The 25911-nt window shown below is 40.0% G+C and overlaps 1 protein-coding gene across 1 annotated transcript in view; it reads left to right on the top strand.

The window, feature by feature from the left end:
- Positions 1–25614, top strand: part of LOC128071482 (ATP-binding cassette subfamily C member 4-like) — a gene marked incomplete at both ends in the record, with an annotated part of 36171 nt that extends 10557 nt beyond the window's left edge. Inside the window, 5 exons of the mRNA XM_052664315.1 lie at positions 4709–4927; positions 19122–19211; positions 21479–21642; positions 23434–23559; positions 25365–25614. Of these exons, the coding sequence (XP_052520275.1) occupies positions 4709–4927; positions 19122–19211; positions 21479–21642; positions 23434–23559; positions 25365–25614 (849 nt within the window). The remainder of the gene's footprint in view (positions 1–4708; positions 4928–19121; positions 19212–21478; positions 21643–23433; positions 23560–25364) is intronic.
- Positions 25615–25911: the final 297 nt, after the last annotated feature.

Raw genomic sequence — 25911 nt, 5'->3', positions numbered from 1 at the left:
GGTGGTTTACAGGTGGTTTACAGGTGGAAGGTGTGGCTCTTATTTAAAGGCTTTTTTCTTCTGAAGAGCATGCAGGCAGATGGGTAGGTGAAGTCCACACTGCACAACTGAAGAAACTAGAAAATCTGTCAATTCACTAGTGACTGGATGGTCCTGGCAGGTTGAATTCTCATTAATGACATGGGTGGATTAGCCGTTGTGCCAGAGGCTGGGGAGAGGTATATGGGGGAGAGTGCTACCTTTAAGAGGGCTCTGACCACCCAGATATTGCAGTGCCTTATGAAGTGTTGATTCCACAGTTTCCCAGCCCCAGTCGTGCTTCCTGCTAAGGATCAAGGAAGGCCAGGCCTGGGGCTGCATAAGGTGCAACTGGCAGAGCCCTGGCCCCTCTTTCAGGAGGCTGGTTGTTGGGTGGTCATGGCAGAGAAGTGGGGAATCGAGGACCTGGTAAATGTGGGGGCTCATCCTCTGTTGTACTAGAAGTACTAGTGGCAGTAACAGAGGATCATACTCAGTAGTAGTGGTGGTGGCAGGGGCAGCAGTACTATTAATAGTGTAGTAGTGCAATAGTAAGTACTCCAAAAACATTATGTATCAAAAATGCTATAAGCACTTTGCATGTCATATCACCAAATACTTTAGCTAATTCAATTAAGTCATAGATATTATGTTACTTCCATTTTAGAAGAGAGGCACTCTGTTCAAATAGTTGTGTCTGCGGTCATATGACAGAGAAGGCAATGACATCCCATTCCAGTACTCTTGCCTGGAAAATCTCATGGACGGAGGAGCCTGGTAGGCTGCAGTCCATGGAGTTGCTAAGAGTCGGATACAACTGAGCAACTTCACTTTCACTTTTCACTTTCATGCATTGGAGAAGGAAATGGCAACCCACTCCAGTGTTTTTGCCAGGAGAATCCCAAGCATGGGGAAGCCTGATGGGCTTCTGTCTATGGGGTCACACAGAGTTGGACACGACTGAAGCGACTTAGCAGCAGCAGCAGTGATCATATGAAGAGTCAAGGACAGACTGAGGTGCCCTCTCAGGCACTCTGACTTACGAGCCCGATCATCTCGATGACTGGAAGTTTGTCCATGATCAGGAAGCTTGTCTTGAGAGCTTTGTCTTCATGATCTCAGACACATGTGTCCTGAACTTGGCCTAAGGATAAGAAATGGGATACTAAGAGCTCCCTGGAACAGGATGTCAGATTAAGGATCATAAATGAGGGTAGGGTCCAGATTGGACCACATCTCCCCCCAATACTGGAAGTGACTAGGACTCTGACACTGGCAGCATGTCATGTTGAGTTCAGATGGATCAGGAGCCCTTTAGTAAGCCACTTTGCCCTAATTACTATTCCCAATGGATGAGTTTATGGCTGCCCTGGAGAGCTAACTCTAAATCTATCCATACTCTTAAGACATTGCTCCAGATGGGCTCCCTGCATGGATCAGTGAGAAGACATTGCGTCTTGGATGGTGACTATGTTGGGACTGATGATCTGAGCAGAGGTTGAGTCCTCTATGTTGTTGAGTCCTCTAAGTGCTCCTGGTTGCTTGCTGAGACCCAGTACATCTGTGATTCTGGGCGTGCATTTGCTGAGTGAGAATGAGAACCCCAGGTCAGTTACTAGGGTGTGGAGCAGTTCTCCTATTTTCCAAATACACTTCCCCACACAAAAGGTATACTCCAGACCTAGGTCTTAGGGTGAGAGTTGGGTGGGGCCAGACTGTCCCTGGGTGGATAGCAGATAAATCAACTGTTAAGTGCCAGGACTGGACTTTCTCTCAGGAGGGAGTTGCTTGTTCATGTTGTTTAAGTCAATGTCTTGGTGGTTTACAGTGTAAAACTAGGAGTGGCCTTGACTCCCCAGGTAAGGATGCTGACTGGCATATGAAACTCCTTCTAACTTTGTGGTATTAGGGTTATAACTGGCAGAACTCTTCATTCTAATGCAGTGATATTCCAGAAGTTGAGGTCCATTAAAACTCAAGGAGAAGTGAACCTTAGAGTTTTGTGTGTGTGTGTGTGTGTTTTTTTTTTTTTTCCTGTCCACCAAAAGAAGCCTGAAATACAACACAAATACTCCTGTTTGCCTAATCTTGGTTGTTGACAATCTACTGTTCGGAGAAGTTACAAAAAAAAGATTTCTCATGACAAAGCTAGTAATGATTTGGCCTTTTTTTTTTTTTTTTTTTTTTTTTTTACATTTTAAATATCTTTTTCAGGTGCTGTTTTGAATTTGGGATGATTAAACCTAGTTACTAAGTTGGATGGAAAGAATGTTAGTTAAGTAACTGATTTTATGAAGCAATGTCTCATTTTGTGATCTTCTGTCTATGCTGCTTGTTGGTCATTATATTTGAGATGGTAGAAGATCTAAACTCAGCCCAGGATTCTCTCAAATGCAAATGTACTGCCTGCTAAATCACTTTAGTCGTGTCTCACTGTTTGAGACCCTATGGACCTTAGCCCACCAGGCTTCTCTGGCCATGGGATTCTCCAGGCAAGAATACCAGAGTGGGTTGCCATGCCCTCCTCCAGGGGATCTTCCCGACCCAGGAATTGAACCAACAACTCTTACATCTCCTACATTGTCAGGCAAGTTCTATCACTAGGGCCACCTGGGAAGCTCTAAAATGCAAATACATTTTCTTTATGACCTCCAGCCCTCTTTTAATTCCTCTGGTGCACAGAACACCTTGTAGATCATCCATGATTCCCAAGCCATGTGCTGTGACCAACCACGGTGCAGGCATTCCTGGCTGCACCAGAAGGAAGAGGCAGGCAATGTCAGTCCAAGGTGAGGCTTTTTGAGTTAGGATTTTGAAGTATTAAAATCTCTGTCCAATGAGAAAATGAATTATGATGCTCAGAAAAACAAATGGCAGGCTGATGTTGATGTGGAGCTCTTGAGAAACCAACAATAATTAAAACAGAACATCCAGCAAGTCCCCAGCATGCCTGGGCCCTGCATATACCTCCATGGGGACCCACAGACATCCCCAGGTCATCAGGGATTCCCTCTTAGAGATAAGTCTTCCACATGCTGGTGTGTAAGTGGGATGACCTCAAAGAGCCAGTGTGAGTTTACTCAGTCCCCTCCCCTGAGAGGTGAGGAGTGGTGGCGATTATGTCCTATTCTTCTGACTGTTAGAAATGGCCCAGCTTTTTCTCCTGTACATGAGCCACCTTGACTTTCTGCATTAAATTTAAAAAGTATTGCTTAAAAGGAAAATCTTTTTTGAAAGTCAAGTTCCTGAAAGATTTCCAGACTTTTGACATTTTGTCTTTTGAGAAGTCTGTGGAAGAAATGATGTTGAGGATGGAGGTGTTTACTTTTGGTGACTTGGATTCGTGTTGAGTGTTTGATTTTCCTTAATAGAGGAGAAGGGAACCTTTAGGGCGTGACTAGAGGGAAGAGGTAGGTTGTGGGATGGAGTGACTGTTTGGCAGGATGAGCAAGTGTTTCTTTAGTTTTGGGAAAGAAAATTGCTTTCCCTAAGTCTTACTCAGGAATTAAGCCTCAATGCCTCCCAACTCACTGGTTTAAGATTTGATTTTTGCCTTGGGAAAGAGATGATTTGTAATATTTCTTCCAAAGCAGCACCTGCAGTGTTTGTTAGAAGGAGAACCATGGATGGCATTTTTTTTTTTTTTTTAGCTTGGCTTCTGCCATGTTTAATTTTTGACTCCAAGGAACATCCCAGCTTCTAGAGGGTAGAGACCTATTAACACAGTATTCCCTGGTGCCGAGAGCCTAGGAACCTCCCCAGCCTGGTTTCCTTGTGATGCTCCAACTGAAGCTAGACTCCATTCTATTAATCTCTGGATGTACAGTTTAGGGTGGGAAAGATTGGATGTGTTTGTGCCAATGTCTTGGGCTTCCCATATAGCTCAATTGGTAAAGAATCCACCTGCAATGCAGGAGACCCTGGTTTGATTCCTGGATTGGGAAGATCCGCTGGAGAAGGGACAGGCTACCCACTCCAGTATTCTTGGGCTTCCCTTGTGGCTCAGCTGGTAAGGAATCCGCCTGCAAGTTGGGAGACCTGGGTTCAATCCCTAGGTTGAGAAGACCCCCTGGAGAAGGGAAAGGCTACCCACTCCAGTATTCTGGCCTGGAGAATTCCATGGATTGTATAGTTCAGGGGGTTGCAAAGAGTCAGACACAACTGAGCAACTTTCATAAGAAGCTCTTGTGCCAATGTTTCAGTTTTAAAAGGCTCTTAAAGCAGAAGGTGATGGCAAGAGCATGCTTCCTGTACATAAAACATCTTTATTTTCTATTGGGCTGGGATGATGAGAGAATGGGAACAAGGGCCAGCTGTGAGCAGGGCTTGTTCATAGAGAAACAAATTTCTTACCCCTCTCTGCTACCTTTTTCTTTGTTCATCTTAGGCAAAGAGTCACTTGGCATCTTGCCAAATGCATTCTAAGGCACTAGTGGTGATATTTATTGAGTATCCACAGTGTACTAAGCACAATGTGCTAAGGCTTTATTGTCTTTCAACATGAAATTCTTGCCTAAGGTTAAAACTGCTTGTCTTATAGAAGATAGTGGATCTGTACATTTTTCTTTTAGATGAGCCATGGATGTAGCATTTTGTTAAAATGCTTTTTAATGAGCAAAAATAAAAGTTAAGCTTGTGTTAAGAAAAATGGGTGTGACTTGAATTTCTAATGGAGACTTTTTTCTTTCAGGAATGCACCAGAGTAGTTCTGCCCTTACTTTTGGGGAAAATGATTAGTTACTTTGAAGATCCCAAAGTTCCTGGTGCTTTATATGATGCCTATATCTGTGCTGCAGTGCTGAGTGCCTGTGTGCTCCTGTGGGCCATTCTGCACCACTTGTACTTCAATCATTTTCAGCGTGCAGGGATGAGGCTTAGAGTGGCCACATCCCATATGATCTACTGCAAGGTAAGTGTCACTTGGAACCTCACTGTGTACATCTGCTGAAGCATCAGAAGCGTTTTGAAACTGGCATCATTGATGCTTTACTAGAGCTTGCTATTTGCATCAAGTCAACTTTGTTGTCATTTAAGCAAACTTTATCAATATATAACAAAAAGTTTTTGAGAGCAAGTCAAGGCCTCCTTTGATAAATTTTATCTACAGGCTGTTGCATAATACCCACTAAATTTATAATGAAACCTAATTAAAAAATAAGTATGAAAAGTATCTAGTTGATTTTCAGTGTTTTCCCTGCCTAAATCTCAATGGTATTTATGGAAATTTTGTTATTGTTGATCATTAAAAGCTTCATTTATATCAAATTTATGTTTAAAAATGAGTTTTAGTGATTGGATCTATAAAATTAAATCTAGGAAACAAGAATGTATTTGAGAAAGTTTATGATTGTATTTTTGAATTACCCGTTTGATCATATTCAATATAATTGTTTTAACTAAAAATATATATGGGCTCCCCTGGTGGCTCAAATGGTAAAGAGTCTGCCCACAATGCAACAGACCCGGGTTGAATTGCTGAGTTAGGAAGATCCCCTGGAGAAGGAAATGGCAACCCACTCCAGTATTCTTACCTGGAAAATCCCATGGATTGAGGAGTTTGGTGGGTTACAGTCCATGGGGTCACAAAGAGTTAGACACGACTAAGTGACTAACACTTTCACTTTCAAATATAGATATAGATATAGATATAGATATAGATATAAATGGAATCTATGCCAAAAACAGATTCACTGTGTTCTAAGTTAAGATTACTTTTAATGGTATTAGAGAAAATAGTTGGATGTTCAGGCAAAGCTTGAAACTTTCCCCTGATTTTAGTAATTTTGGAGAGCATTTGTTGCTGTTCATTCAAGTTACTTTCTTAAAACAATATTTCCTTCTTTTCTGTAATAAAGATTATAGGATATTTTTTTTCCTGCTCCGAATGGAGTGTGGGGTCTGTTCACCAACCAGGGACTGAACACAGGCCCAAGGCATTAAAAGCACTTAGTTCTAACCACTGAACCACCAGGGCCTTCCCTGCATTATAGCACTTCTAATAAGACCTACGTGGACGTGTTCAGTGACTTTATATTGAGAAATGGCATAACATTATTCCACAGTTTACTCTGATCTTAACTGATATAAAAGGAGTAAGGATTTCAGATGTCTTTACAAAGGAATTGACAGAAATACATTGCCAGTAATTAAAGGGCCCTTTATAAACTTGATCCTGGATACCTCTTTGCCCTGGGCAATTTGCTTTAAAAAAAAATCCTTATTTAACTGTGTCATATACTTGAAATTAGATGTTTAAGTGTTTTTGTTCCACACACACAAAAAACGTGGTAATGAATATGTTAATTGGTTTTACTGCAGTAATCATTTCCCAATGTATATTTATATCAAAACATCATGTTGCATTCTTCTTTCTCAAGATTGCTTTGGCAATTCGAGGTTTTTTGTATTTCCATACAAATCTTGAAATTATTTGTTCTAGTTCTGTGAAAAATATGGCTGGTAGCTTGATAGGGATTGCATTGAATTTGTAAATTGCTTTGGGTAGTATACTCATTTTCACTATATTGATTCTTCCGATCCATGAATATGGTATATTTCTCCATCTATTAGTGTCCTCTTTGATTTCTTTCATCAGTGTTTTATAGTTTTCTATATATAGGTCTTTAGTTTCTTTGGGTAGATATATTCCTAAGTATTTTATTCTTTTCGTTGCAATGGTGAATGGAATTGTTTCCTTAATTTCTTTTTCTACTTTCTCATTATTGGTGTATAGGAATGCAAGGGATTTCTGTGGGTTGATTTTATATCCTGCAACTTTACTATATTCATTGATGAGCTCTAGTAATTTTCTGGTGGAGTCTTTAGGGTTTTCCATGTAGAGGATCATGTCATCTGCAAACAGTGAGAGTTTTACTTCTTCTTTTCCAATTTGGATTCCTTTTATTTCTTTTTCTGCTCTGATTGCTGTGGCCAAAACTTCCAGAACTATGTTGAATAGTAGCAGTGAAAGTGGACACCCTTGTCTTGTTCCTGACTTTAGGGGAAATGCTTTCAATTTTTCACCATTGAGGATAATGTTTGCTGTGGGTTTGTCATATATAGCTTTTATTATGTTGAGGTATGTTCCTTCTATTCCTGCTTTCTGGAGAGTTTTTATCATAAATGGATGTTGAATTTTGTCAAAGGCCTTCTCTGCATCTATTGAGATAATCATATGGTTTTTATTTTTCAATTTGTTAATGTGGTGAATTACATTGATTGATTTGCAGATATTGAAGAATCCTTGCATCCCTGGGATAAAGCCCACTTGGTCATGGTGTATGATCTTTTTAATGTGTTGTTGGATTCTGATTGCTAGAATTTTGTTGAGGATTTTTGCATCTATGTTCATCAGTGATATTGGCCTGTAGTTTTCTTTTTTTGTGACATCTTTGTCAGGTTTTGGTATTAGGGTGATGGTGGCCTCATAGAATGAGTTTGGAAGTTTACCTTCCTCTGAAATTTTCTGAGAAAGAAGAATGGAACTGGAGGAATCAACTTGCCTGACTTCAGGCTCTACTACAAAGCCACAGTCATCAAAACAGTCTGGTACTGGCACAAAGACAGACATATAGATCAATGGAACAAAATAGAAAGCCCAGAGATAAATCCACACACATATGGACACCTTATCTTTGACAAAGGAGGCAAGAATATACAGTGGAGTAAAGACAATCTCTTTAACAAGTGGTGCTGGGAAAACTGGTCAACCACTTGTAAAAGAATGAAACTAGATCACTTTCTAACACCGCACACAAAAATAAACTCAAAATGGATTAAAGATCTAAATGTAAGACCAGAAACTATAAAACTCCTAGAGGAGAATATAGGCAAAACACTCTCAGACATAAATCACAGCAGGATCCTCTATGATCCACCTCCCAGAATTCTGGAAATAAAAGCAAAAATAAACAAATGGGATCTAATTAAAATTAAAAGCTTCTGCACAACAAAGGAAAATATCAGCAAGGTGAAAAGACAGCCTTCTGAATGGGAGAAAATAATAGCAAATGAAGCAACTGACAAACAACTAATCTCAAAAATATACAAGCAACTTATGCAGCTCAATTCCAGAAAAATAAACGACCCAATCAAAAAATGGGCCAAAGAACTAAATAGACATTTCTCCAAAGAAGACATACGGATGGCTAACAAACACATGAAAAGATGCTCAACATCACTCATTATCAGAGAAATGCAAATCAAAACCACAATGAGGTACCACTTCACACCAGTCAGAATGGCTGCAATCCAAAAATCTGCAAGCAATAAATGCTGGAGAGGGTGTGGAGAAAAGGGAACCCTCCTACACTGTTGGTGGGAATGCAAACTAGTACAGCCACTATGGAGAACAGTGTGGAGATTCCTTAAAAAATTGCAAATAGAACTCCCTTATGACCCAGCAATCCCACTGCTGGGCATACACACCGAGGAAACCAGAATTGAAAGAGACACATGTACCCCAATGTTCATCGCAGCACTGTTTATAATAGCCAGGACATGGAAACAACCTAGATGTCCATTAGCAGATGAATGGATAAGAAAGCTGTGGTACATATTCACAATGGAGTATTACTCAGCCGTTAAAAAGAATTCATTTGAATCAGTTCTGATGAGATGGACGAAACTGGAGCCGATTATACAGAGTGAAGTAAGCCAGAAAGAAAACACCAATACAGTATACTAACACATATATATGGAATTTAGAAAGATGGCAATGACGACCCTGTATGCAAGACAGGAAAAAAGACGCAGCTGTCTATAACGGACTTTTGGACTCAGAGGGAGAGGGAGAGGGTGGGATGATATGGGAGAATGGCATTCTATCATGTATACTATCATGTAAGAATTGAATCGCTAGTCTATGTCTGACGCAGGATACAGCATGCTTGGGGCTGGTGCATGGGGATGACGCACAGAGATGTTATGGGGAGGGAGGTGGGAGGGGGGTTCATGTTTGGGAACACATGTAAGAATTAAAGATTTTAAAATTTAAAAAAAAAAATCATGTTGTACACCATAAACATATAGTTTTTATTTTAAAAAGTCCTCATTGAAAGCTAAAAACAAAACATTTAAGTTGAAATTATCACCACTTTTTCTTGGTTGCTCCTTACCTAAAGCTTCTGTTTCTTGGGAGTACTTGTCCTGGCAAAATGCAGGATGACTTCTCCTCATCTTCCCTTGAGCAAAGTGTTGTTAACCTCAGGGCTGTGTGAACTCGGAGCCCTGGCATCTCACTGTCTGTGTTTAGCTACAGCATCTAAGCAAGTTTCCTCCTGGGTAATGTGGAAAGGGCAACAGTGACTGTACACTCTAGTCAGAAGTCTGGTTTGTCATTCATCATCTTTTTTATTCTGTTGCATCAACTATTAGGAGACAAATACCCAGATTTTCCCATAAATTAGCTAGATGTTTATCTTTCTGGATCATGCTTAGTGCCCATAAAGAGGAAATTTCACCAACACAGCACAGTGAAAACCTTAAGTTAGGCTTGAGGTAATGGTTCAGTCAAAGCTGGCTCTTTGGTGCACAGGTGAGCCATTGTTCACCTGTTTTTCTTCCTCTTCCCACTGACACTTTGGAAAGTTGCTTTTGGAAATTCCAATCTGACTTGGCACATATGCATGTGTGAATGTAAACATCTCTCAAGGTGTTTATTTGCCAGCTTGATTATTCTTGAAAAGATTGTCCCTGTATCAAATCAAGAATTATTGGGATTAAACTATGGACATTACCTGAAGTAGTTCCAGAAACACGGGAAAGACAAATTTCTTCATGCATAGCCTTGCATCTAGAGTCCTGCTGGGGTACAGAAATAAGACACTTCTTCTTTGCAGGTTATGGGTGGGCTGATTCCTTAGGGCAAAGCTGGTGCTGCCAAGTGACTCTGAAAGGGCCCTCTGAATGTTTGTGGTTCATACTCAGGCCCCATCTCCTGATCCCTGGTCCTGGGGAGGAATAGATTAAGGTGTTAAAAATGGAAAGGCTGCTCAGCTCATAGTTGTACTTTATCTACACTGTGGATTCCAGGCTTGGGCACGTCTCAAGGAGATCTCTAAAGCTTCACATCTGCTGCTCCTAAAATGCCCCATTCAGCATTTTCATTTTCTTTTCAGCTGAATTTTGATCTTGTAGAAGGGATCATATGTAAAATGACTTGTCACTTATTTACATTTCCATGGCTTCGGTAAAATTACTTTTGATCATTGATTTTTTAAAAACTATGATAAAATATATACAACATAAAATTTGCCATTTAACTCATTTTAAGAGTACCATTTAGTGACATTAGGTACATTCACCTGGTTGTAGAAACATCACCACTATTCATCTTCAGAACTTTTCATCTTCCCAAACAAATTTCTGCAACCATTAAACACTAACTCCCCAGACTACTCCCCCTCACAGCCATCACCATTCTACTTCTATCTATGAGTTTGACTATTCTAGATGCCTCATATAAGTGGAATCATACAGTGTTTGTCATCTATTTTACATATGGTAATATACATGTTTCAGTGCTGTTCTCTCAAATCATCCTACTCTCGCCTTCTCCCACATAGTCCAAAAGTCTGTTCTTTACATCTGTGTCCCTTTTGCTGTCTTGCATATAGGATCATCACTACTATCTTTCTAAATTTCATATGTATGTGTTAATATGCTGTATTGGTGTTTCTCTTTCCAACTTACTTCACTCTGTATAATAGGCTCAAGTTTCATCCACTTCATTAGAACTGACTCAAATGCATTTCTTTTTATAGCTGAGTAATATCCCATTGTGCATATGTACCACAGCTTTCTTATCCATTCATCTGCTGATGAACATCTAGGTTGTTTCCATGTCCTAGCTATTGTAAACAATGCTGCAGTGAACACTGGGCACTCTTGCAATTCTGGTTTCCTCAGTGTGTATGCCCAGCAGTGGGATTTCTGGGTAGTATGACAATTATATTTCTAGTTTTTTATGGAATCTCTACAACTCACTGTGATTTTAATTTGTATTTCTCTAATAATGAATGATGTTGAGCATATTTTCTTTTCATGTGTTTATTAGACATCTGTATGTCTTCTTTGGAGAAATGCCTGTTTAGTTCTTTGGCCCACTTTTTGATTGAGTTGTTCATTTTTTCTGGCATTGAGCTGTATGAGCTGATTTTGTATTTTGGAGATTAATTCTTTGTCAGTTGTTTAATTTGCTATTATTTTCTCCCATTCTGACAGCCGGCTTTTCACCTTGCTTGTATTTTCCTTCATTCTGCAAAAGCTTTTACATTTAATTAGGTTCCATTTATTTATTTTCATTAGACTGGGAGGTGGTTCATAGAGGATCTTGCTGTGATTTATGTCAAAGTGTTCTGCATAATTTTTCCTCTAAGAGTTTTATAGTTTCTGGCCTTACATTTAGATCTTTAATCTATTTATAGTTTATTTTTGTGTATAGTGTTAGATAGTGTTCTAGTTTCATTCTTTTACATGTGGTTGACCAGTTTTCCCAGCACTACTTATTAAAAAGATCGTCTTTTCTGCACAGTATATTTTTGCCTCCTTTGTCAAAAATAAGGTGTCTGTAGGTGTGTGGATTTATCTCTATGCTTTCTATTTTGTTTCATTGTTATATATTTCTGTTTTTTGGGGGGGGGGCAGTACCATACTGTCTTGATGACTGTAGCTTTGTAGTATAGTCTAAAGCCAGAAAGGTTAATTCCTCCAGTTCCATTCTTCTTTCTCATTATTGCTTTGTCTATTTCTATTATTTGCTTTGTCCATACAAATTGTGAAATTATTTGTTATAGTTCTGTGAAAAATACCATTGGTAGCTTGATAGGGATTGCATTGAATCTATAGATTGCTTTGGGTAATATACTCATTTTCAATATACTGATTCTTCCAATTCATGAACATGGAGTATTTCTCCATCTATTTGTGTCATCTTTGATTTCTTTCATCAGTGTGTTATATTTTTCTATATATACATCTTTTGTTTCTTTAGGTAAATTTATCCCTAAGTATTTTATTCTTTTCATTGCGATGGTGAATGGGATTCTTTCCTTAATTTCTCTTTCTAGTTTTTCATTGTTAGTGTATAGGAATGCAAGGGATTTCTGTGTATTAATTTTATATCCTTCAACTTTGCTATATTCATTGATTAGTTCTAGTAATTTTCTGGTGATGTCTTTAGGGTTTTCTATGTAGAGGATCATGTCATCTGCAAACAGTGAGAGTTTTACTTCTTTTCCAATCTGAATTCCTTTTATTTCTTTTTCTTCTCTGATTGCTGTGGCTAGGACTTCCAGAGCTATATTGAATAGTAGTGGTGAAAGTGGGCACCCTTGCCTTGTTCCTGATTTTAGAGGAATTGCTTTCATTTTTTTTGCCATTGAGGATAATGTTTTCTGTGAGTTTGTTGAATATGGCTTTTATTATGTTGAACTATGTTCCTGCTATGCCTGCTTTCTGGAGAGTTTTTATCATAAATGGGTGTTGAATTTTGTCAAAAGCTTTCTCTGTATCTATTGATATATGTTTTTTATCTATCAATTTGTTAATATGGTGTATCACATTGATTGATTTGCAAATATTGAAGAATATTTGCATCCCTGGAATAAAGCCCACTTGGTCATGATGTATGATCTTTTCTAATATGTTGTTGGATTCTATTTGCTAGAATTTTCTTGAGGATTTTTGCATCTCTGTTCATCAGTGATACTGGCCTATAATTAGTTAGTTTGTTTGTTTGTGGCATCGTTGTCTGGTTTTGGTATCAGTTTTATTGTGGCCTCATAGAATGAGTTTGGGAGTTTGCCTTCCTCTGCAATTTTCTGGAAGAGTTTGATTAGGTTAGATGTTGGCACTTCTCTAAATTTTTAGTAGAATTCATCTGTGAAGCCATCTGGTCGCAGGCTTTTGTTTGTTCAAATATTTTTTTGTTACACTTTTTAATTCTATGCTTGTGATGGGTCTATTAAGATTTTCTATTTCTTTCTGGCTCAGTTTTGGAAGGTTATACTTTTCTAAGTATTTGTCCATTTCTTCCAAGTTGTCCATTTTATTGGCATATAGTTGCTCATAGTGGTTTCTAATGATCTTTTGCATTTCTGTGTTGTCTATTTTATTGATTTGATTCTCCTCTTTTTCCTTGATGAGTCTGGCTAACAGTTTGTCTATTTTATTTATCTTCTCAAAGTACCGCCTTTTAGTTTTCTTGATCTTTGCTATAGTCTGCTTCATGTCTTTTTCATTTATTTCTGCTCTGATTATTATTATTTCTTTCCTTCTATTAACTTTGGGGCTTTTTTGTTTTTCTTTTTCTAGTTGCTCTAGGTGTAAAGTTAGGTTGTTTAAGTTTCTCTTATTTCCTGAGATAGGCTTGTATTGCTATGAACCTTCCTCTTAGCACTGATTTGACTGAATCCCATAGGTTTGGGGTTGTTCTGTTTTCCTTTTTATTTCTTTCTATGCATATTTTGAAGAAAGGCAATGCCAAGAATGCTCAAACTACCACACAATTGAACTCACCTCACACATCAGTAAAGTAATGCTCAAAATTCTCCAAGCCAGGATTCAGCAATACGTGAACCATGAACTTCCAGATGTTCAAGCTGGTTTTAGAAAAGGCAGAGCAATGAGAGATCAAATTGCCCACATCTGCTGGATCATGGAAAAAGCAAGAGAGTTCCAGAAAAACATCTATTTCTGCTTTATTGACTATGCCAAAGCCATTGACTGTGTGGATCACAAGAAACTGTGGAAAATTCTGAAAGAGATGGGAAAACCAGACCACCTGACCTGCCTCTTGAGAAACTTCTGTGCAGGTCAGGAAGCAACAGTTAGAACTGGACATGGAATAACAGACTGGTTCCAAATAGGAAAAGGAGTACGTCAAGGCTGTATATTGTCACCTCGCTTATTTAACTTCTATGCAGAGTACATCATGAGAAACACTGGGCTGGAAGAAGCACAAGCTGGAATCAAGATTGCCAGAAGAAATATCAATCACCTCAGATATGCAGATGACATCACCCTTATGGCAGAAAGTGAAGAGGAACTAAAGAGCCTCTTGATGAAAGTGAAAGAGGAGAGTGAAAACGTTGGCATAAAGTTCAGCATTCAGAAAACTAAGATCATGGCATCTGGTCCCATCACTTCATGGCAAATAGATGAGGAAACAGTGGAAACAGTGTCAGACTATTTTTTGGACTCCAAAAGCACTGCAGATGGTGATTGCAGCCATAAAATTAAAAAACACTTACTCCTTGGAAGGAAAGTTATGACCAACCTAGATAGCATATTGAAAAACAGAGACATTACTTTGCCAACAAAGATCTGTCTAGCCAAGGCTATGGTTTTTCCTGTGGTCATGTATGGATGTGAGAATTGGACTGTGAAGAAAGCTGAGTGCCAAAGAATTGATGCTGTTGAACTAAGGTGCTGGAGAAGACTCTTGAGAATCCCTTGGACTTCAAGGAGATCCAACCAGTCCATTCTAAAGGAGGTCAGTCCTGGGTGTTCTTTGGAAGAACTGATGCTAAAGCTGAAACTCCAATACTTTGGCCACCTCATGCGAAGAGTGGACTCATTGGAAAAGACCCTGATTCTGGGAGGGATTGGGGGCAGGAGGAGGAAGGGATGACAAAGGATGAGATGGCTGGACGGCATCACCGACTCGACGGACATGAGTTTGAGTGATTTCTGGGAGATGGTGACTGACAGGGAGGCCTGGCGTGCTGCAATGCATAGGGTCACAAAGCATCAGACATGACTGAGCAACTGAACTGAACTGATGCATATTTTGATTTCCTTTATTATTTCCTCCATGATTTGTTGGCTATTCAGAAGCATGTTGTTTAGCCTCCATATGTGTTTTTTATAGTTTTTTTTCCCATAGTTGATATCTAATCTTATCACATTGTGATCAGAAAAGATGTTTGAAATGATTTCAATCTTTTTTTTCATTTATCAAAGCTAGATTTGTCGCCTAGTATGTGATCTATCCTGGAGAATGTTCCATGTGCACTCAGAAAAAGGTGAAATTCATTGTTTTGGGGTGAAATGCCCTGTAGATACCAATTAGGTCCAATGGCCCATGGTATCATTGAAAAACTTGTGTTTCCTTGCTAATTTTCTGTTTGGTTCATATATCATAGGTGTGAATGTGGTATTAAAGTCCCCCACAATTAATTGTGTTACTGTTAATTTTCCCTTTCATACTTGTTAGCATTTGCCTTACATATTGAGGTGCTTCTATGTTGGGTGCATATATATTTGTAATTGTTATATCTTCTTCTTGGATTGATCCCTTGATCATTATGTAGTGTTCTTTGTCTCTTAATACAGTCTTTATTTCAAAGTTACTTTATCGATATAAGTATTGCTACTCCTGCTTTCTTTTGGTCTCTGTTTGAATGAAACATCTTTTTCCAGCCCCTCACTTTGTCTGTTTGTGTCCCTAGGTTTGAGATCGGTCTCTTGTAGACAGCATATATATGTGTTTTGTGTTTGTATCCATTTGGCCAGTCTTTGTCTTTTGGTTGGAGAATTCAACCCATTTACATTTAAGGAAATTATTGATAAGTAGGATCCCATTACCATTTACTTTCCTTCTTTTGGGTTCTTTTTGTAAACCTTTTCTGTGTTTCCTGTCTAGTAAAGCTCCTTTGGCATTTGTTGAAGAGCTGGTTTGGTGGTGCTAAATTCTCTCAGCTTTTGCTTGTCTGTAAAGCTTTTGATTTCTCCTTCCTATCTGAATAAGATCTTTGCTGGGTACAGTAATCTTGGTTGTGGGTTTTTCTCTTTCATCACTTTAAGTATGTCCTGCCTTTCCCTTCTGGCCTGAAGAGTTTCTATTGAAAGATCAGCTGTTACCCTTATGGGGATCCTCTTGTTTGTAATTTGTTGCTTTTCCCTTACTGCTTTTACTATTTGCTCTTCGTGTTTAATTTTTGTTAGCTTAATTAAGATGTGTCTTGGGTTGTTTCATCTTGGGTATATCCTGTTGGGACTCTCTGGGTTTCTTGGACTTGGGTGGCTATTTCCTTCCCTATTTTAGGAAAATTTTCTACTATTATCTCCTCAAGTATGTTCTCATTCCCTTTCTTTTCATCTTCTTCTCTGGGACTCCTATGATTCAAATGTTGGGGCATTTAACATTGTCCCAGAGGTCTCTGAGGTAGTCCTCATTTCTTTTTATTATTTTTTTATTTTCTCCTCTATGCTTCGTTTATTACACCATTCTATTTTCCATCTCACTTATCCTCTCTTCTGTCTCAGTTATTCTGTTAGTTCCCTCCAGAGTGTTTTTAATCTCAGTTATTTCATTGGTCATTATTGATTGACGCTTCTTTATTTCTTCTAGGTTCTTGTTAAACATTTGTTGCACCTTTTCAGTCTTTGTCTCTCGTCTATTTATCTGTAACTCCATTTTTGTTTTCAAGATTTTGGATCATCTTTACTATCATTATTCTGAATTCTTTTTCAGGTAGACTCCCTATCTCCTCCTCTTTTGTTTCATTTGGTAGGTTTTTATCATGTTCCTTACCCTGCTGCATATTTCTCTTCCTTTTCATCTTGTTTAGATCGCTTTGTTTGAGGTGCCCTTCCTGCAGACTGGAAGTTCATGGTTCCTCTTAATTGTGGAGTCTTCTCCCTGAGGGTGGGGTTGGACCAGTGGCTTGTCAAGGTTTGCTGGTTGTGGCAACTTGTGTCTGTGTTCTGGTAGTGGAGTTGGATCTCTTCTCTCTGGAATGCAATGAAGGGTCCAGTAGTGAGTTTTGGGGTGTCTAATAGTTTGTTATGGCTTTGGGCAGCCTGTCTTTTAATATTCAGTGTTGTGTTCCTGTTTTGTTGGAGAATTAGTGTGGTGTGTCTTGTACTGGAACTTGTTGGCTCTTGGATGAAGCTTGGTTTCAGTGTAGGTATGGAGACTTTGGGGTGGGCTCTTGTCTATTAATGTTCCTTGGAATCAGGAGTTCTCTGATGTTCTAAAGTTTTAGAATTGAGTCTTCTGCCTCTGGGTTTTTGTCCTCTTACAGTAGCCTCAAGACTCCATTCAAAGAGATCGGGTTGCCTTTCTGGGTGCCTGTTATCCTCCACCAGCGTTTAGAAGTTGTTTTATGGTGAAGTCAAATGATCTTTTGATGAATTTGTAGGGGAGAAAGTGGTCTCCCCATCTTATTCCTCCACCATTTTTGGAATCACTCCCCCGCCCCCCCAACTGACATTAAGAACACAGGTTCCTCACAGAAACATGTATGACATTACCCTCAGTCATTTCAAAAATTGGAAACTAACACCAAGGTCTTTAAATGACATCACCCACAGAATTAATGACTGATTTCAGATTTATAATCCACATCCCAATTTTCTTTCCTGAAGGCAGTCTCCTCATTCTCATATAATTGGCTCAGAATTACTTAGTTTACTCCTAAATCAGTGGAGTGGGTAGCCATTCCCTTCTCCAGGAGATCTTCCCAACCCAGGAATCAAACCTGGTGCTCCTGCACTGCAGGCAGATTTTTACCACTGAGCCACCAGGGAAGACCTTTTATTCTTCGGTTGGGTCCAAGATCCTTGAGAAACAGGGTGGAGGATTTTGCTTCTACCTCTTGTTCTTCCATTTTCTGGTCTTATGGGGGAGGGCGGTTGCTGCCACATTGAAGAGACATTTAAAAATGAATCACATCCCTAGAGCCCAGCTGTCAGGAGTCACCTGCTCGTCCTGATGTGCAAGACCCGATGAAAACCCACTCTGTTTTGTTATGTACTAAAAGTGACCACACAATTGCACTCATTTCACATGCTAGCAAAGTAATGCTCAAAATTCTCCAAGCCAGGCTTCAACACTATGTGAACCATGAACTTCCAGATGTTCAATCTGGTTTTAGAAAAGGCAGAGGAGCCAGAGATCAAATTGCCAACATCTATTGGATCACTGGAAAAGCAAGAGAGTTCCAGGAAAACATCTATTTCTGCTTTATTGACTATGCCAAAGCCTTTGACTGTGCAGATTACAACAAACTGTGGAAAATTCTGAAAGAGATGGGGATACCAGACCATCTGACCCTCCTCCTGAGAAATCTGTATGCAGGCCAAGAAGCAACAGTTAGAACTGGACATGGAACAACAGACTGGTTCCAAATCAGGAAAAGAGTACATCAAGGCTGTATATTGTCACCTTGCTAATTTACCTTATATGACAAGTACACCATGAGAAATGCTGGACTGGATGAAGCATAAGCTGGAATCAAGACTGCTGCGAGAAATATCAATAACTTTAGATATGCAGGTGTCCCTTATGGCAGAAAACAAAGAAGAACTAAAGAGCCTGTTGATGAAATTGAAAGAGGAGAGTGAAAAAGTTGGCTTAAAACTCAGCATTCTGAAAACTAAGATCATGTCATCTGGTCCTATCACTTCATTGCAAATAGATGGGGAAGCCATGACAGACTTTATTTTGGGGGGCTCCAAAATCACTGCAGATGGTGACTGCAGCCATGAAATTAAAAGACATTGCTGCTTGGAAGAAAAGTTATGACCAACCTAGACAGCTTATTAAAAAGCAGAGACATTACTTTGCCAATAAAGGTCCATCTAGTCAAAGCTATGGATTTTCCAGTAGCCGTGTATAGATATGAGAGTTGGACTATAAAGAAAGCTGAGCACCGAGGAATTGATGTTTTTTAACTGTAGTGTTGGAAAAGACTCTTGAAAGTCCCTTGGGTAGCAAGGAGATGCAACCAGTCCATCCTAAAGGAAACTGGTCCTTAACATTCATTGGAAGGACTGATGCTGAAGCTGAAGCTGAAGCTCCGGTTCCAGTACTTTGGCCACCTGATGTGAAGAACTGATTCATTTGAAAAACCCCTGATGCTGGGAAAGATTGAAGGCAGGGGGAAAAGGGGACAACAGAGGATGAGATGGTTGTATGGCATCATTGATTCAATGGACATGAGTTTGAATAACCTCTGGGAGTTGGTGATGGACAGGGAGACCTGGCATGCTGCAGTACATGCAGTTGCAAAGAGTTGGACATGACTGAGTGACTGAACTGAAAAGTGATTTGTTTTCACCACAGGAGTCCAGCTCAGTATTTTTTCTCATTTCAGGCACTTCGCCTGAGTAACTCGGCCATGAGGAAGACCACCACAGGTCAGATAGTCAATCTGCTGTCCAACGATGTGAAAAGATTTGATCAGGTAAGCTGCCCCTGAGGGATCCTCTTCCACTTCTAGTCCTTCTCACTGGGTTTAGCTTATGGTTGATGCCAGATACTTGTGTTTGCTGTTGACCAGGATTTGTTGAGTATCTAAAACAAGGGTTCTCTTTATCCAACTTTCATTTCCTCTATGTGTCACTGAGATGTAATAATGTGTGTTGTCCTTAGATGAGAATTTTTTTTTTTCTGAGATATTCTATGGCATACTTCAGTAATAGGCAGCAGTGTTCTTCTCCAGCTTAATTCGTGTCCCTAGGGGTCCTTCTGGCATGGACCTTCTTGGCATATGGTGTTGGTGTTGCTACCTGAACTGTCTTCCTCCTCTGGATGATGAAGGCCTGTGGGCAGGGATTGTTCTTTCCCCCACCCCCTGTTCAGTGCCGTCTGTATAGGGAGCCTGTGAGGAATAATGCCAAGTGGGTGGTCCCCAGCCAGACACAACCTCTTCTCTGCTACCTCACCACACTCTTTTAATCCATTTAGCTTATGAGTAGATCATGCAACCCATGGTGTTGTAGCTGTTGCTCAGATCTGTATTGCACTAGACACTTCTCTTTCAATTATTCATTCATCAAACATGAAGTAAGATCCCCCTATCCACTTTAAGGGATGAATACTATTTCTTTCCTGGAGAAGCCACAACTTGTCAGGAAGATAAATACACAAGTAGTTACTGGAGAATGGGGTAGGTACCATAAAATAGGCTTTCCTGGGATGCTAGAGAGAGATGGAGACTGAATTTTGGGACAGAGAATTTGGGGAAGCCCCGTGAACTTCCTGATGTTCAAGCTGGTTTTAAAAAAGGCAGAGGAACCAGAGATCAAATTGCCAACATCCGCTGGATCATGGAAAAAGCAAGAGAGTCCCAGAAAAACACCTATTTCTGCTTTATTGACTATGCCAAAGCCTTTGACTGTGTGGATCACAATAAACTGTGGAAAATTCTGAAAGAGATGGGAATACCAGACCACCTGACCTGCCTCTTGAGAAATCTGTATGCAGGTCAGGAAGCAACAGTTAGAACTGGACGTGGAATAACAGACTGGTTCCAAATAGGAAAAGGAGTACAACAAGGCTGTATATTGTTACCCTGCTTATTTAACTTGTATGCAGAGTACATCATGAGAAATGCTGGACTGGAAGAAACACAAGCTGGAATCAAGATTGCTGGGAGAAATATCAATCACCTCAGATATGCAGATGACCCACCCTTATGGCAGAAAGTGAAAGAGGAACTAAAAAGCCTCTTGATGAAAGTGAAAGAGGAGAGTGAAAAAGTTGGCTTAAAGCTCAACATTCAGAAAATGAAGATCATGGCATCCGGTCCCATCACTCCATGGGAAATAGATGGAAAACAGTAGAAACAGTGTCAGACTTTATTTTCTTGGGCTCCAAAATCACTGCAGATGGTGATTGCAGCCATGATTTAAAAGACGCTTGCTCCTTGGAAGAAAAGTTATGACCAACCTAGATAGCATATTCAAAAGCAGAGACATTACTTTGCTGACTAAGGTCCGTCTAGTCAAGGCTATGGTTTTTTCAGTAGTCATGTATGGATGTGAGAGTTGGACTGTGAAGAAGGCTGAGCGCCGAAGAATTGATGCTTTTGAACTGCTGTGTTGGAGAAGACTCTTGAGAGTCCCTTGGACTGCAAGGAGATCCAACCAGTCCATTCTGAGGGAGATCAACCTTGGGATTTCTTTGGAAGGAATGATGCTAAAGCTGAAACTCCAGTACTTTGGCCCCCTTATGCGAAGAGTTGACTCATTAGAAAAGACTTTGATGCTGGGAGGGATTAGGGGCAGGAGGAGAAGGGGACGACCAAGGATGAGATGGCTGGATGGCATCACTGACTCGATGGACGCGAGTCTGAGTGCACTCTGGGAGTTGGTGATGGACAGGGAGGCCTGGCGTGCTGCGATTCATGGCGTCGCAAAGAGTTGGACACGACTGAGCGACTGAACTGAACTGAACTGAGCTCATATGTGGTGTACATAAAATCAACATTTCCTTCATTCCTGCTGCTCTGGTTCTTCCTGGATGTCACTGAAGCTAGCCTTGTGCTGCCCCAGAACAGCGTCATCTGGAGTAGATGTTTGAGTTTCTTCTTCAGCAGGTTTAAAACCCATTGAGATCAATCCCGTTTAGGTTCCTGTCTATTCTTTCCAAGCATATTATTTCTATAATGGGTCTTTACTGGTTTTGTTTTCATACCATCCTAAGAAGGCTTTCTCCTTCTCTTTTAAGGTAACAACGTTCTTGCACTACCTGTGGGTGGGGCCGCTACAGGCTATTGCAGTGACCGCCCTGCTCTGGATGGAAATAGAAATATCATGTCTTGCTGGGATGGCAGTTCTCATCATTCTTCTGCTTTTGCAAAGCTGCTTTGGGAAATTGTTTTCATCACTCCGGTAAGAGAAACACTGATTTCAAAAATTGGTGATGTGTAACTGGTAGCATATGCAGTCTGCTTGATGCTTTTGTTCAAAAACAACAACAAGAAATGCCTTCTTTTGTCTCTTTGTTGCGTGGGTTGTAAATGCCTCAGACTTAGCCAGTGGAAGCTCCAGCCTCAAGCTGAAGGCTGACTTTTAAAGGGAAAAGTGACAAAATTTGCTGATTTTCCCCAACATTGTCACCAAATAAATAGTGGTGTTAAGCAAAATTCACTGATGTCAAATTTATTTTAACATTATTAAAAGTACTAATACTTTTATATAATATACAGGCCCTTTTCAGAGAAGGCAATGGCACCCCACTCCAGTACTCTTGCCTGGAAAATCCCATGGATGGAGGAGCCTGGTAGGCTGCAGTCCATGGGGTCACTAACAGCTGGACACGACTGAGCAACTTCACTTTCACTTTTTACTTTCAAGCATTGCAGAAGGAAATGGCAACCCACTCCAGTGTTCTTGCCTGGAGAATCCCAGGGACGGGGAAGCCTGGTGGGCTGCCGTCTGTGGGGTCACACAGTCAGAGACGACTGAAGCAACTTAGTAGTAGTAGGAGTAGTGGTTTCTAGCTACATTATTTTTGTTATGTTTTTGTTAGAACCATTTTCAGGTATGTATGTTTTTGTCTTGTTTATAATTCAGTGTTTTAATTATCAGTGTCCCAAGGGCAAGATCAATCTTAATTATGTCTTTATAAAGCCCCATAGTCCCAGTGGTATATGTAATAGATAAGTGGCTGGTGATGAAGAGCCTAATGGTAATGAGTTACACCTGAAGCAGATCACAGAGAGTTGGAGGTGGGTCATTGTTTAGGTAGTCAGGTGATGGAGATGTTGTATTGTTTGAAATACATTCAGGGTTGTTTGTTGGTGCCTACATGTGTATTTTTCTATGCTTGGAATTTTCTTTGCTCTCTTTGCTGTGGAACGATGTTCCTTATCCTTTGAGGCCCTGTTCTAATGCTACCGGGTCTCTGAAGCTTTTTTTTTTTTTTTAATTTTTATTTTTACTTTATTTTACTTTACAATACTGTATTAGTTTTGCCATACATTGACATGAATCCACCACGGGTGTACATGTGTTCCCAAACATGCACCCCCCCTCCCACCTCCCTCCCCATAACATCTCTCTGGGTCATCCCCATGCACCAGCCCCAAGCATGCTGTGTCCTGCATCAGACATAGACTGGCGATTCGATTCTTACATGATAGTATACATGTTTCAATGCCATTCTCCCAAATCATCCCACCCTCTCCCTCTCCCTCTGAGTCCAAAAGTCCGCTATACACATCTGTGTCTTTTTTGCTGTTTTGCATACAGGGTCATCATTGACGGTTCTCCTTTCCCAGTGGAATTAACAGTTCCATCTTATCTGCCCCTAGCGTTTTAATCCTATTTTATTACAGCACAGACATTGTCTTCCTGTTAGAGTCAAGGTCTTTTCTGCCTTCCCTGCCCAGTTGTGACCTCCTTGAGTGGACAGTCCATATCTGTTTCATTTCAGGACTTTATTATACATTACTACAAGTTTTCTAAGTTATATGTTGAATTTGGCTGAATGTTTGAATTTCTAATTGAAATCTTTTTTTTTTTTTTTTCATTTCTCCATTTGTACATTTGTCTGTGTTTTCAGCTCAAAAGAGCTGCAGGAAATCATTTGATCCCTGTTCTCTGCTTGTGCCCCCTGCTGCTGCTACGGAAAGCTGGACTGTGGTCACTGAGGCTCATCTCTCATGTCTGTCCCCTCAGGAGTAAGACTGCAGCTCTCACAGACGACAGGATCAAGACCATGAGTGAAGTCATAACTGGCATCAGAACAATAAAAACGTATGCTTGGGAAAAGTCATTTACAGACCTTATTACTAGATTGAGAAGGTAAGTTTATATATATATATCAAGTCATATTTGTGCTTTTTTATTTCCTATTTTTACTGAATGAATTTAGGAGTCTTACCAAGTTTTCACATTAATGTAAACTTAACTATACCCCACTCCAATATGTGGCAGTGGGGTTAAGTAGAATAGTGGGAACATAATTTTAACCTGCTTTCCCATTTACCATATATATATACCATATATACCATATATATATACCATATACCATATACCATATATATATCTACACCAGATGGCTTGTGGAATCTTAGTTCCAGGGATTGAACTCAGGCCCTAGGCAATGGAAGTGCAGAGTCCTAACCACCAGGGAATTTTCTCATTTACCATGTTTTTAAAGAAAAAAAAAATATATATATATATATATATATATATATATATATATATGCTTCTTATACAGAAATGAAACTCATTAATATATTCTTAATACTGCAAATCCCAAATAAGCAATAATTATAAAATTTCAGTATTTGAGATGATATTTAAACCAAAGCTGTAATTTATGTTAACGTAGTACAAAGGGGAGATTATAAAGTCTGGGTATAACTGTATCAGGCCCAACTTTATGAATCAGTATTTTTCATTCCAAACAGCTATGGAAATATTGTTTTTTTTAAAATTGTAATTGTTTTTATTTTTAGATAATCATAGATTCATATGCAGTTGCTTATAGTACAGGGACCTCCCGTGTATCCACTGCTCAGTTTCCCTCAGTGGTAATTTCTGGAAACACTATAGTGCAATATTGCAACAGAATGTTAACAACTATACAGGGAAGATACAAAATATTTTCATCAGGACCAGGATTATACAAGTTGCCCTTCTATAGCACACCTACTTCCCTTCTGTCCCTACCACATCCTTAACCTGTGTCAATCACTAGTCTGGTCTCTATTTCTATAATTTTGTCATTTTTAAAGAATGTTATCTAAATAATGCCGTACAGTATGTTACCATTTTTGATTGACCTTATTCACTAAGAAGAATTCCCAAGAGACTCATCCAAGTTGTTTCACGTATAAATAGCTGGTTCCTTTTATTGTTGAGTAATATTCCTTGAAAATACTGGGGCTTTGCTCTGCTTCATATTTGTAGAATTTCTTTCATCTTTCAGTTAAATATCTGATGAGTGTTTATACTCGAGCCCAGGGTGCTTAGAATTCTCTGGGTGCTCCCTGTCACCTCTCACTTTTCACCTTTGTGGGTGCCCCTCCTTCTGCTGGGGATACACTCTCATCCCTCTTCTCTGGCCTCTGCCAGCCCTGACTGACTGTAGCTCATCTGAGGTTCCATGTGTCTGTGACTTGCCCTGACTCCACTGCTCTGGGGTATATTCCTCTGCTCTGTACTCCCGCGGGGGCTGTGCTGGCTGCCTGGCTATTGTCTTGGTGTCTCACAATTTGGGGTTGCTTATTCTCTCCCCCAACAAGTTCATGAGCTCCTGTGGGGACGGGCTTTGTCTTAGACATTCTCAAGGTACCTGGCACACGACTTGTGATTACAAATGCTTGTTGAATGAATATTCAAATTCAATCTGATTGACCCAAAATGTTTAAAAGTGTGACATTAGGGACACTTTTAGTTGAAAGAGTGAAGTGGCGATGCAGTGTGTGGTCCTGGTGTCAGGGCAGACCCCCGGGTGTGCACTGTGTCGCATCTCCATGACGTGAGGGATGGTTTATCTTAATCTGTGTCCACTGCCTAGAAAGGGGCCACTCACACAGGGCACTGAATTCATGGGTTGATGTTGGTGTTCCTTTTAAAACCTATTTCCTACTCTTTTTCAGGAATGAAATTTCCAAGATTCTAAGAAGTTCCTACCTTAGAGGAACGAATTTGGCAATTTTTTTTGCTGCCAGCAAAATCATGATTTTTGTCACCTTCATCATTGCTGTGGTCCTTGACAACCCGATCACAGCCAGCCGAGTGTTTCTGGTGGTGATGCTGTTCGAGACTGTGAGGTTTACAGGCACCCTTTACTTCCCCATGGCCATTGAGAAGGTGTCAGAGGCCGTTGTCAGCATCAACAGAATCAAGGTTTGATGAAAAGCAATTTTTTTTCGTTGTAGGTGAACTTTATGAACAACGCCTTATTTGGTGTCACTGTGTGCCAGTTTGGTGACATTTATCTCTCATTGCCAAAGCTGGCAGTCTTTCCAAAATGTCGTACATACTCCCCTCTCTTCTTATATAGAGTGCATTACAAATATCATAAGATCCCTGCTGGTTTATGGGCGGCAGTAGCAGGGGCACAGACTCTTGATGTGCAGTGATGACTGCAGGGTGATTGAAATATCTAAAAGCAGGAGCAGCAAACAGAGCTTTGACTATATG

Source organism: Budorcas taxicolor, unplaced genomic scaffold (genome assembly GCF_023091745.1).
Source record: "Budorcas taxicolor isolate Tak-1 unplaced genomic scaffold, Takin1.1 scaffold940, whole genome shotgun sequence".
In the NCBI taxonomy this organism is placed as follows: Eukaryota; Metazoa; Chordata; class Mammalia; order Artiodactyla; family Bovidae; genus Budorcas; species Budorcas taxicolor.
Note: the sequence above shows the minus strand (reverse complement) of the source record. Positions and strands in the feature narration are given on the sequence as shown.